Consider the following 12132-nt stretch of genomic DNA (forward strand, 5'->3'; position numbering starts at 1 on the left):
TTTCTCTGCAAAAATGCACAATGACTTCTCTGACAACCCAGCAGATGGATAAAGACGGGCAAGTGAATGTCTGTTTACCGCCGGGGTTTTTGCTGGGGCTTCATGTACAGAGTAGTCCATAACTTCTGAAAGATGGTGTTTCCTCCGAGACAGAAGGTAATAGGGAAGGAGAGAAAGACAGAAAGAACACGTCTCCACTGCTCCATCACTCATGAAGCCGCTCCCTAGCCAGGCGCTCCTATGTGGTAGTTAAGGGCTTAAACCCAGCTCCCCCCACACATGGTAAAATGTGGGATCTACTAGAGGGGGCAACCAACCAGGCCCCATTTTCAAAACTTAAATATTTATCCATTCACTCATGCTTCCAGGTCCAGCAATAACCCTGGAGGCAAATAAAATAAAATAAAATAAAATCTTCCCAAAGAGCAAATTTTAAGTGTTTTTTTCTTTTCTTTTTTTACCAGAGGTGTGTACCTTATTTCATGGGGTTTTTTTTGTTTGTTTGGTTTGGTTTTTATGGGGTAGAGACAGAGAGAAATTGAGAGGGGAGGGGATGGTAGAAGAGGAGGCAAAGAGACACCTGCAGCCCTGCTTCACCACTTGTGAAGCTATTCCCCCTGCAGGTGGGAGACCAGGGGCTTGAACCTGGGTCCTTAGGCACTACAGTGTGAACACTTAGCCAAGTGCACCACCGCCTGGCCCCGAAAAGGGCAATTTTCATTTTATCCTCAATGATATCCATTGTCATTCGTTATCCTTGAATTTTGAGACAGAGAAAGGGGAGCCACCACAGCACCACATATCCCTCCCACACCAAGGCTCTTCCCAGGTGGTGCTAGGGCTAGAGCCTTGGCCTTGCACATTCAAAGCACAGAGTCTGCCCAGAACGCTGTCTGCCTGGTCCTGGAATTTACTTTGATTACGTATTCTCCCCTCTTCTTTACTTCTGAACACCATGATGACAAAACAGAATTGCTTATGTCTCTCAAACACAAGTATTGGCCATGCTCTGTGCCTTTGTCTACCCATGATGCTTTTACTTTTCTATTTCCTCTGATCCTTTTTACCTTAGCTCAAGTATGATCGCCTCTGTAATATCCCTATATCCTCTAAACAGAGTTGCCGGTCTTCCCACTAAGCTCTGGGATTCTGTGAACGCCCACTAAAAGTCACAGTTGTTTTCTGTTCATTTAGACATTTACATATTATCTGTTTAGTGTCCAACACTGGAGTAAGTGCTATAAGAGATGATATAATTTTAATTTTTGTGTGTCATTTCATTTATTTATTATTTGATAGAACAAAGTGAAATTCAGAGGGAAGGGAGGAACAGAAAGGGAGGGAGACTGAGAGACACCTGCAGCTGTTTCACTGCTCATGAAGATGCCCCCTGCAGGGGATGGGGGGGACCAGAGGCTTGAGCTTGTCTTTGTGTATGGTGACACAGACACTTAAACATGTGTGCCACCACCCAGGCCCTAATTTTCATATTAAGTTGCACTGTACTCACATAAAGAAATAAGCATAAAAAGAATAACAAAACAAAAAATAGGATTGGGTTTATAGCTCAACAGTAAAGCATATGCTTTGTTATCTATGAGGTCCTGAGTTTAATCCTCAGCGACAGAATGAATTAAATAACAGTGTGTAATGGGGAATGAGAAATAGCTTACCTAGTGGAGAGAATGCTTTGCTATCTGCATGGCCCAAGTTTGAGTTCCAGTAACAAACAGATGAGTGCCTTTCCTGGTGCTATAATGTCTCTCCCTCTCTTTCCTGACCTGCTAAATTTTCTTTTAAAGAAAGATTGAGTGCAGCTCAGGAGACAGTGCAGTAGATGAAATGTTGAACTTCAAAGTATAAGGGCCCACATTCAATTCTTAGCATCAGTTGTGCCAGTCACTCTCTGGTTCTTTTTTTTTTTTTTTAAATACAGGCAAAGTAGAAGGGAGGGAGGGAAAGAGAGAGAGATCACACCAATGCTTCTGGGCTCTTTTCCTTTCTGTCTCTCCCTCCCTTCTCAGTTTCTGTCTCTATCCAATAATAAATTAAAAATCAATTAATTAATTAAAAAATTAAAAATAAATGTACTGGGGGTTGGGCTCCAACCTGGGTCAAGCAAGCTATTTCACCAGCCCTCTCCGGTTCCTGCTTCCTCTCCTGCTTTAATAAGTAAAAAAATAAATAAATATTTTCTAAAAAAAAAAAAAAAAAAGCAGATTGAGGAATGAAAAGAAGGAGAAAAGAATCAGGAGGAACAACTGTCTATGAAAACAAAGCTGACGAGGCCAGCGCTGGTGCAGCTGGCTAAGCACACCCACCACAGTGTGCAAAGCCTCGGGTTCAAGCCTCCAGTCCCTGGCGACGCAGCACCACTGCATCTGTGTCCCTCTCTCTTCCTTGCTCTCCCACCGTTCCCCTCTCAGTTATTCTGTCCTACCAAATAAAATAATAACAAAGTGTTTTTAAAAGAGGAAACAAATGGCTGCCAGTGAGTGATGGTTTGCTCAAGCAGGTATGGAGCCCCAGTAATAACCCTGATGGCAATAAAAAGGAAATAAATAAATAAATAAGAAAATAAATAAATAAATAAAGCTGACGTGTAGAGAGGGGGGCAAAGAACAAGGGATGAGGAAGCCAGGCAGTAGCGCAGCAGGTTAAGCACAGGTGGCACAAAGCACAAGGACCCGCGTAGGTTTCCCGGTTCGAGCCCCCCGGCTCCCCACCCGCAGGGGAGTCGCTTCACAGGCGGTGAAGCAGGTCTGCAGGTGTCTGTCTTTCTCTCCCCCTCTCTGTCTTCCCCTCCTCTCTCCATTTCTCTCTGTCCTATCCAACAACGATGACATCAACAACAATAATGAGTACAACAACAATAAAAAAACAAGGGCAACAAAAAGGAAAACAAATAAATAAAAACAAATAAAAAATAGAACAAGGGATCGGATGATGCCACCAGTCCTCATAAGTCTTATCAGACTATCTTGACAGCCACATGCTTAACTCATAGGGAATGTATCAGATTAAAATAATAATAATAATAATACTTACAGTCGGCCAGCAAGGCATCCGATCAAAAAATTTCCCAGAATATATGGGTCTGATGCGATCTGGAGGTTCTATTCCCGGTTCAGTGTTTTCAGCACCGGCTCTTTCTTCAGGTTTTTGAGCAAACTGGAACTCGGGAGGCTCTAGGACCAGGGCCACGTGGGGCTCTTTGTCTGTAGTTCCGTCGGCCTTCTCTGCCTGGGGCAGCCCGGTGTCCACCCCCGCGGGCGGCGTCCTCTCTGTGCTGGGCCCGGGCAGGGCACCCGTGGGCTCTCCTGCCACTTGCTGCCGGGGCTGCGGGCCTGCTGCGGCCTTTCTCCCCACCGAGCCCCCCAGGCCTTCAGGGGCGGCAGCCGCAGCAGCACCTCCCCGGCCCTCTGGAGCCTGTGGACATGCAAACCCCATGCTCAGGGGAGGCTGAGCCAGAAGGCACTCCTCGTCAAAGCCTGTTCTTGGTAACATACCCAGAGGTTTTGTTTCCTGTGTGCTCGCTGCCAAGTGACTCCTCTCTGCGAAGGCCCCTGAAATATTCTGCCTTTTTAATCTCAGTTCAAGTTCTTTATTCCTTGGCTTCGTTTCCGGGGATGCCATGCCCTCGCATGGGTTACCAACCAAAAGGTCCTGTCTCCTGGAGGAATTTTCTTTTCCTAAGCCCACACCGAGTGCCAGTTCCCTGGGCGCATTTCCCCCCGTGAAGACCTGCCTCTCTTCTAAGGCATCCTTTCTTTGGTGGCTGAGTCCCACCTCCATGTCCATTGGCGACCTCCCCCCTCCTCCTAGGGCGCCCTTCTCTAAGGGAAAAGTCCTGCCTGATTCAAAAGAAGCTTCCAAACTTTCCGGAGGCCCCGATCCTTCGGGGGACCTCACTCTCACGAAAGAACACATCTTTGTTCGGAATCCCTGCCCGCTGCTTCCAGCGCGGTGGCAGCATTAACACCTGGTGCGGGTCACAGGGCAGGAGAGGGACCCAGGTCTGTTTGCCGGTTACCTGGGAGACGGGGGCGTGGCTTGGCTAAACCTTCTACCAACTCCTCTCTCCTCCCTGCCTCCTCTCTCCTAGCTCCCCTTTTTTCATTCTTCTCACTTTTTCCCCCCACTTCGTTTCTAGACTTAGAAGACAAGAAAACTCGAACAATGTGGTTTGGCCCATTACAGCAAAGTATTATTATTATCTTGATTTATTGGTAGAGACAGCTAGAAGTCAAGAGAAAAGGGGGTGATTGAGCGGGAATGAGACAGACATACACACCTGCGGCCCTGCTTCATCACTGGGTAAAGCTTTCCCCCTGCAGGTGAGGGGTTGGGGCCTCGAACTCAGGTCCTTGCACACTGTAACATGTATCAACCACCTGCCCCAGCAAATATTCTTCAGTTGTCCAGTTTTGTTTGTTTGTTTAAGCTTTCCTCCTGGTCATTGATCTATTACTTTTACTGATCAGGAAATAATCTGATGGTGAGCAAATGGTTTTACTTGTATGAGTAAATCCACCCAGGATGTAGTTCTTTCAGCGCTAAAGAACTACTCTAAGTCTGCAAAGTTATATTTAGGATCTGGGGCACAGAAATATTTTAGTCTTTGAGAACATTTATACTGGAATAATTAGGCTTTAAAGTGTGTGTGTGTGTGTGTGTGTGTGTGTGTTTTGCTGGAGGTGGAACTCTGAACCCAGCCAGCGCCTCATTAAAAGTAAATCTTTGTCGCTGAGCTACATCCAAGGCCCTAACTAGCTTTTAAAACAAAGGTATTAAGGTTTAACATGTGATGCACATTAATGCGGATTGATTTTTTTAAAATATTGTGACAAATTCACTTTTAACTAAGGAGTTTTCCTTAGACAAGTGTTACACTCTATCAGATCTTAAATCAAAGGATATTTGGTGAATTTTTGCCATGTTCTTCTACACATATATGAGACACAGACCATCTATCCAGGATCTTAAATGAGATTTATAGAATCCCAGTCTTTTTAAAAAGAACTCTTTTAAAAAATCGTGTAAAAATTTAAAAATAAGGTCCAGGGGTGGCACACCTGTTTGGGTGCACGTATTACAGTGTGCAAGAGCCCAGGTTCAAGCTTCGTGTCCCCATCAGTGTGGGGGGGTGGGACACTCAGGAGTGGTAAAGCAGTGTTGTAGCTGTCTCTCTTCCTATCTCCTTCTTCCCTCTCAACTTCTGTCTCTATCCAAAATAAATAAGGAAAAAAAATAAAAATAGAAAATCATAAAAGTAGCTAGGGAATATTTCAAATTTTAAAAGCTAATTTCCAGATGCTATATTATCTTCTCTCTTAACCACTTTGACTTGACAGTTTATAAAATCAGGGTTTATCTGTTTAAGAGTTTGTCCACTGTTTTGCTTTCCAAATGTCTCTTGAACTACTAGTTTGTTATCAGTGCTGGGAATCTAACAGAATATGAGTCAATCCCCATTATCTCTCCAAAATCACCACTGAGTTCTAGAAGTGCTAACTCACCTAGAAATTGTACTCTCCCCGACAAACATTAGTAATAAACTATAGAATACTGTGGAATGTGCTAATGAAGGTGAAAAAAACAAAACTGGAAAATGGGTAAGAAATTGAGTTTTTAATATTTTACAGATTTTAGTTTCCATTCGTGAGACTTTTTTTTTATTATTTTATTATCTTTATTTATTGGATAGAGATGGCCAAATGTTGAGAGGGGAGGGGGAGGTAGAGGAACACCTGCAGCACTGCTTCACCACTCACAAAGCTTTCCCCCAGCAGGTAGGGAACAGGGGCTTGAACCTGAGTCCTTGCACATTGTAACATGTGTGCTCAACCAGGTGTGCCACCCCCCTGCTGTGAGATTTCCTTAAGTCAAATGTCCACCTTTCTAAACAAAGTTTGCCAACACGCTGGAAGTCCATACTATACCCATCAATGTCTCACTATGAAGACCTGAAATTAATAAATTAGTTCAGCTCCTTGTGAACTTTAAAAATCAACTGGGAATGGAGCCTGAGGAGAGCCGAGTCCGCGCTCTGTAAAGGCAGGCGTACAGCAGTCCCTCCTTATCCGCGGCTTTGCTTTCTGCAGTTTCCATAAGCTGTGGTGAGCCACATTCAGAAAGCAGTGTGTACACTAAGATCTGATGACAGCACATCCACAGAACTTGTATCATGGACTATCGATTCTTTGCTATTGACCCCTTACTGTATCTCATGTAATTAATGAACTAGTGTAAGCAGATTGCTTCATGATTAAGGCACAAAGTCAGAGTTTGGGGAGAGATGACTGAAACGAAACTGAGTCTGGACTAGAGTTGGAAAACTTGGATCCATTTCAGCAGCTACGTCTCACCAAACACCCCCGAGTCGAGTCGAAGAACTATCTGAACTGCAGAAGACGTGAAAAAGCAGGAGGGCGCATTCATTCTAGCTGACCTTACCACCATGACAAGTGCCAGGATTAAATCTCAGGTTTGCAGATTTGAGAATTTTGGGTGATAGATGTAAAGGGTTGGGGGGGGGGGGTGTGTGCTGAAAATGACTCTGCAGTTTCAGGTCCTAGTGACTGGGAGGCGGCGGGTGCCAGTCCCCCAGCAGAAGCAGGTTTAGGGAGTGATCCTTTGGAAGTCACCGGTGACATGCCAGAGCTGAAATGACACATCCTGCTTCCCAACTCTCCTTGGGGTGGTCCAAGAGGTACACCCGTGACTACGCATCATGTGGAAACTACCCTGGGGACAGAGTGGCACGGATGCCAGCGATGTCTGACCGGCCGGCCACTCCAGGTCATCTGCAGTTGCTTAAGGTCTAGTGGGAGCCTTCAGGCTGCAGAGACGATGTGGACCATCTATAAATGGCATCAACAGTGTTGTCACAGATGCGGTAAAGTGCAAGCTGGTGAGTGGCCCTTATTCTCAGGAACATCACTTTACTGTGCTGTCCGATTCCAGAACAGCAGCTCCTTGTGCTTCAGATGCTTGGCCGGACACCGTCTGCAGTGTCACCAATGGGAACATCTAGGTCCGCAGAAGAGAGGTGACGGTGGTGCTGGTGGGGTCTTCATCTCTCACTGGCAGGGTCGTGTTTAAGAACTCGGGTTCCAGGGGGCAGGTGGCGGCGCGCCTGGTTAAGCGCACACATTACAGGTTCAAGCCCCTGGTCCCCATCTGCAGGGGGAAAGCTTCACGAGTGGTGAAGTAGAGCTGTAGCTGTCTCTCCCCTCTCAATTTCTCTGTTGTCTATCTACTAGTAAATCAATAAAACAGTTCGGGTTCTCGGGTTCCAGAGCCAGCCTGCAGGGGAGCATCCATCCCATTGCCGCCCCAGCTGGACAACCTGTCAGCCTCAAACTCAACTCGTCACCTGCAGCGCAGCTCAAGTGCCGCACAGAGGAGGCCGAGGCGGCAGCTCGCTGCAGAGTGTACACTAACAGTGAGATGCAAGTGTTCCGTGGGGCACTGACAAGTGGCATGCATGGACGAACCGCTGTACTCGCTGTCGCTGTAAAACACCAACCCCCCAATAAGGATATTACAGATAGTAACAGGGAGTCGGGCGGTAGTGCAGCGCGTGGGTTGAGCGCACGTGGCGCAAAGCGCAGGGACCCGGGTGAGGATCCCGGTTCGAGCCCCGGCTCCCCACCTGCAGGGGAGTCGCTTCACAGGCGGTGAAGCAGGTCTGCGGGTGTCTGTCTTTCTCTCCCCCTCTCTGTCTTCCCCTCCTCTCTCCATTTCTCTCTGTCCTAGCCAACAACAACAGTAACAATAATGACAACAACGATAAAAAGGGCAACAAAAAGGAAAATAAATAAATTTTTTTTAAAAAAACACTAATAGTGATAACAGATCATTGGGGCCGGGTGGTGGCGCAGCTGGTTGAGCGCGCAAGGACCCGGGTTCGAGCCCCCGGCCCCCACCTGCAGGGGGAGAGCTCCGCGAGTGGTGAAGCGGGGCTGCAGGTGTCCGTCAGTCCGTCCGTCCGTCCGTCTCTGAAAACCAAAGCGCGCAGCTCCCGCGGGTGCGAGCCCAGGCCCCGAGCCCGTCGCCGCCCTCCAGGAGCCGGGGGGACGCTGCAGACGCGCGGGGTGCGAGCGGCCGTTCGCCAGGCGACGCCGCCACCTCACAAAGCTCCGCAGCCACGGAGCGCGGAGCCGCCCGCCGCCCAGACAGACAAACAATGGCGCCGCCCTGGGCGGGGCCGCCGGCTGCGAGAGGGAGGGAGGGAGGGAGGGAGGGTCACGTGCCAGCCTGACTTCCGGGGCGACCGGAAGCCGCGGTCGAGCTGGCGGCCACCGGAAGTGACGGAGGGACGTCGCTCGCTGCGTGCGGCGACGTGGCGGCGGAAGTGGCTCCGGCGCCGGGACCGGAGTGTTTGTGTTTTGCTTCGGGAAGGAGCCGGCGGCGGGCCTGAGGGGCGGAGGCGGGCGCGGGCGCGGGCGCGGGGAGGAGGCCGGCTGAGTCAGCGCCGGAGCTGCCGGCGGCGGCGGCGGAGGAGCGAGGAAGGCGGAGCGGAGGGAGGCGGAGACGGAGCCCGACGGGGGCGGCACCGCGACGCGAGCCCCGCACAGTCCGGCCTGAGGGGAGCGGCGCGAGGAGACGCCTCTGCCTCGTCCGCAGCCGCAGCGCAGCTTGGGCGCCGCGTGGCCCGGCCTCAGGTAACCGGCCGCCCCGCCGCCGAGCTGTCCCCGCCCTGCTCCTCACGCGCCGGGGCCCGCGGCGGCGACAGGCGACCCGGACTCGGGGGCCGCGGGGACTCGGGGCTGCGGGCGCGGCGGGTGGCAGCCTCTCCCCTCGGCAAGATGGCGCCGCGAGAGCCCAGCGAGCCCGGTCCGGCGGCCGCGGTGTCGCCTCGCCGCCGTGCTGGCGGTCGGGGTCCCGGTGCCGGGGTGCCGGGTGCTCCGGGGGGCGGCGGCTCCGGGGCCCCGGCGTCGCGGGTCGGGCGTCGGGGTCGCGTTTCCCACGCCTGTCAGACGCCCCGGCGGCGCCGCGCGAGCCGTTAGCCCCTCAGAGTGAAGCGGCGACGGCGCGGGCGGCGCACAGACCCCGAGCGCTGGGGGAGGGCGGGCGGCGCCCCGCACACCGCGCACCGCACCGGGCGCGCCTGATGCTGATGCGGAGAGACTGACGGTCGCGCCCGAGGCCCCAAAGCCGCAGGTTCGGTCCCTTTCCCTGCCCGCCCGCACCGCCGTGAGCCGGAGCCGCGCGGGGCTCTGGTAAAAAGTGATCATAATCACACGGGGGCCCGAGGCTCCGACTTGCGTGACGCCCCTCGGCGCCATCCCTGCGGTCTCGGGGTTGCCACCCCCAGGCGCTCCGGATGGATTTCCTGTGGAGAGACGCGGGGCGCGGACGCGCGGGGGCAGGGCGGCTCTGGCTGCGGGCGTGTCCCCACCGGCCGTGCCGGTGCCGGTGCCTCGTCAGCCTGCGCGACAGTCCTGTGGAGAGTCGGTGGTTTCACCTGGGTCAGCTGTTTCCGTGGCCCAGCGCTGGAGACGTTTCCCGCGTGGCGTTTGCTTGCGCGCTCCCGACTGACCCGTGTGTGTGTGTGTGTGTGTGTGTGTGTGTGTGTGTGTCTGTGTGTGTGTCTGTGTCTGTCTGTGCGTGTCTTTCTGTGTCTTGTTTGTGTCTTTCTGTCTGTGTGTGCCTTTTTGTGTCTTGTTTGTGTGTGTGTGTGTGTCTGTCTGTGTGTGTGTCTGTGTGTGCCTGCGTGTGTGTGTTTGTCTGTGTCTGTCTGTGTGTGTGTGTGTGTGCGTCTGTGTGTGTGTCTGTGTGTCTGTGTATGCGTGTGTGTGTGTGTCTGTCTCTGTGTGTGACTGTCTTGTGTGTGTCTTTCTGTGTGTGTGTGTCTGTGTGCGTGTGTCTCTGTGTGGTGTGGCCCGTGCAGTCCTTGGGGCCGCCCCGCCCTGCTGTCCCCTAGGCCCCTCTGCTGCTGCGGGACGCTGCGCGGGTGGCTCTGTGGGCCCTAGAGCTCAGTAGCGACTCAGTGCGAGGGATGGTTCCTGCGGTGAGGCAGGTGGCACAGCGCTTGTGCAAAAGGCCTTTCGTGCCTGAGGTTCTGGAGTCCCAGGTTCAGGCCCCAGCTTGACTCTAAAACAAATCGGGAGCTAGAGCAGGGTCGAGAGGTGGGGTGTCTGCGCCTGGTGTCGGAACGATGCTGTCTCTCTCTCTCTGCTGTGTTAATGAATAAATCCCCACCCCAGCTCGCCTGTTTTTCCTGTAGTGCAATTCCAATGAACTCATTCCTGAGGAAAACAGGCTTCTTTATTTATTTATTCCTTTTTGTTGCCCTTGTTTTTTGTTGTTGTTGTAGTTGTTACTGAGGTTGGATAGGACAGAGAGAAAAGGAGAGAGGAGGGGAAGACGGGGAGAGAAAGACAGACACCTGCAGACCTGCTTCACCGCCTGTGAAGCGACTCCCCTGCAGGTGGGGAGCCGGGGCTCCATCACGCAGGTCCTTGTGCTTTGTGCCCAACTCCCGTGGACTCCTTAAGAGGTTGTTAAGTAAAATGTGGCCAAGAATGTAGGGAGGACCCTTCAAACTTACTGTCAGAAATACATGATCAGCATTTGAATAAAGCGAAAGAGCTGACTGGTGAGCAGATTGGTAAGGAGTTCTTTCAGTGTTGAGTAAGTTCTTTTGATGTTAAAGATGAGCATTAGTGGGTTAAGAGAAACACAGAAGATGCCTTTCAGGATAGTTTTCCAGCTGCGTTATATAGAAACTGACATCAGTGGGTAAGGGGGATAGTGCCTTCATGCTGAGACACCGGAAATCTTGGGTTCAATTCCCATCACCCCCCTAAGCCAGAGTTCAGTGGTGCTCATGTTTAGCATTAAACACAGGGAGAAAGAGAAAATGACATTTGTTAGCCTGCAAACGAACAGAAAAGGTGCTGATGAGCTCACCATGTAAAGAACTACGATGAACACTACTAGGTACACAAACCTGGAAGCTTTAAAAGAGTTGTTGCTTTAAAATTAAGAATTTACAAAGTACTGTTTAATAGAGACCTTCAAACAGTAGACTCGGGTTTTTTGTTTGTTTGTTTGTTTGTTTTAATCCCTTGTTCTAGGATCTTCTCCACAAGCTCTTCTGTCAGTCTTAATAGTCTGGCTCCACAACCTAGACCTTTTTTTGGTTTTTTATTCTAGAACCTGAACTTTTGAGTTGCTCCTCAGACTGCCTGGGTTTTAAACTCATCTCGGTCATGGTTGTGCCATTAGTACTATGTAACCTCAACCAAATGAACTTAACCTTTCTGTGCCTACTTTCTCCTTTTAAGGATCATAGTAGTCAACCTGATGAAATTGATGAATGCCTGTCTTAAAAAACAAAAAGAGTATCTGGCAAAAAATTGAGTTTTTAATAAAGATTAACTTTTAAGAATCAGCCTTACTGAAAGGTAGAGGTGACTGCTGTTAGAGCACCAATTCAAATGTCCAAGATTTCATAGGTGGACGTTTCACTGCCAGCACCACCATAGGCCATAGCTGAACAGTGCTGTAGTCAAAGCACAACGGTGTTGTTGCCCCCTCCCCCCTCGCATTCTCTTGTAATAAAAAAGTCAATATTTTTTAACCTTAAAAATAAAATTTTTAAGGAAGTCAGTCGGTAGCACAGCGGGTTAAGCTCACATGGCGCAAAGCACAAGAACCGGAGTAGGGATCCCGGTTAGAGTTCCCGTCGGTGCTTCACCCCACAGGAGGTGAAGCAGGTCTGCAGGTGTCTGTCTTTCTCTCCCCCTCTGTCTTCCCCTCTTCGCTCCATTTCTCTCTGTCCTTCCAACTACAACGACATCAATAACAACAATAATAATAACTACAATAATAAAACAAGGGCAACAAAAGGGAATGAATAAATATTTTTAAAAAACTTGTACGCTTAAAAAATAAAACTACAGCATAGTTTTTAGCTTCAGATCTCATGTCTTTGCATTATTTAATAACAATGAATTGAACTTACAGTTGTCATACAATTACTATTATAGACAAGTGATTATAAACAGTTTATTAATATTATATATGATTTGTTTTACTAATTGGTGTATAATTCACTTTTATACAGGTTTCTTTACCTCCTGAAAGGAAACATTTAATACCTTGCATCCTGGAAGTTCA

The 12132-nt window shown here is 50.0% G+C and overlaps 1 protein-coding gene across 1 annotated transcript in view; it reads right to left on the reverse strand.

The window, feature by feature from the left end:
- EFHB (EF-hand domain family member B) overlaps window positions 1–3952 on the reverse strand; it is a 52075-nt gene extending 48123 nt beyond the window's left edge. The window contains exon 1 of the mRNA XM_007530028.3: window positions 3049–3952. Within this exon, the coding sequence (XP_007530090.2) occupies window positions 3049–3930 (882 nt within the window). The 5' untranslated portion in view covers window positions 3931–3952. The remainder of the gene's footprint in view (window positions 1–3048) is intronic.
- Between the last annotated feature and the right edge of the window lie 8180 nt (window positions 3953–12132).

The sequence above is a fragment of the Erinaceus europaeus genome, chromosome 21, assembly GCF_950295315.1.
Source record: "Erinaceus europaeus chromosome 21, mEriEur2.1, whole genome shotgun sequence".
Lineage (NCBI taxonomy): Eukaryota > Metazoa > Chordata > Mammalia > Eulipotyphla > Erinaceidae > Erinaceus > Erinaceus europaeus.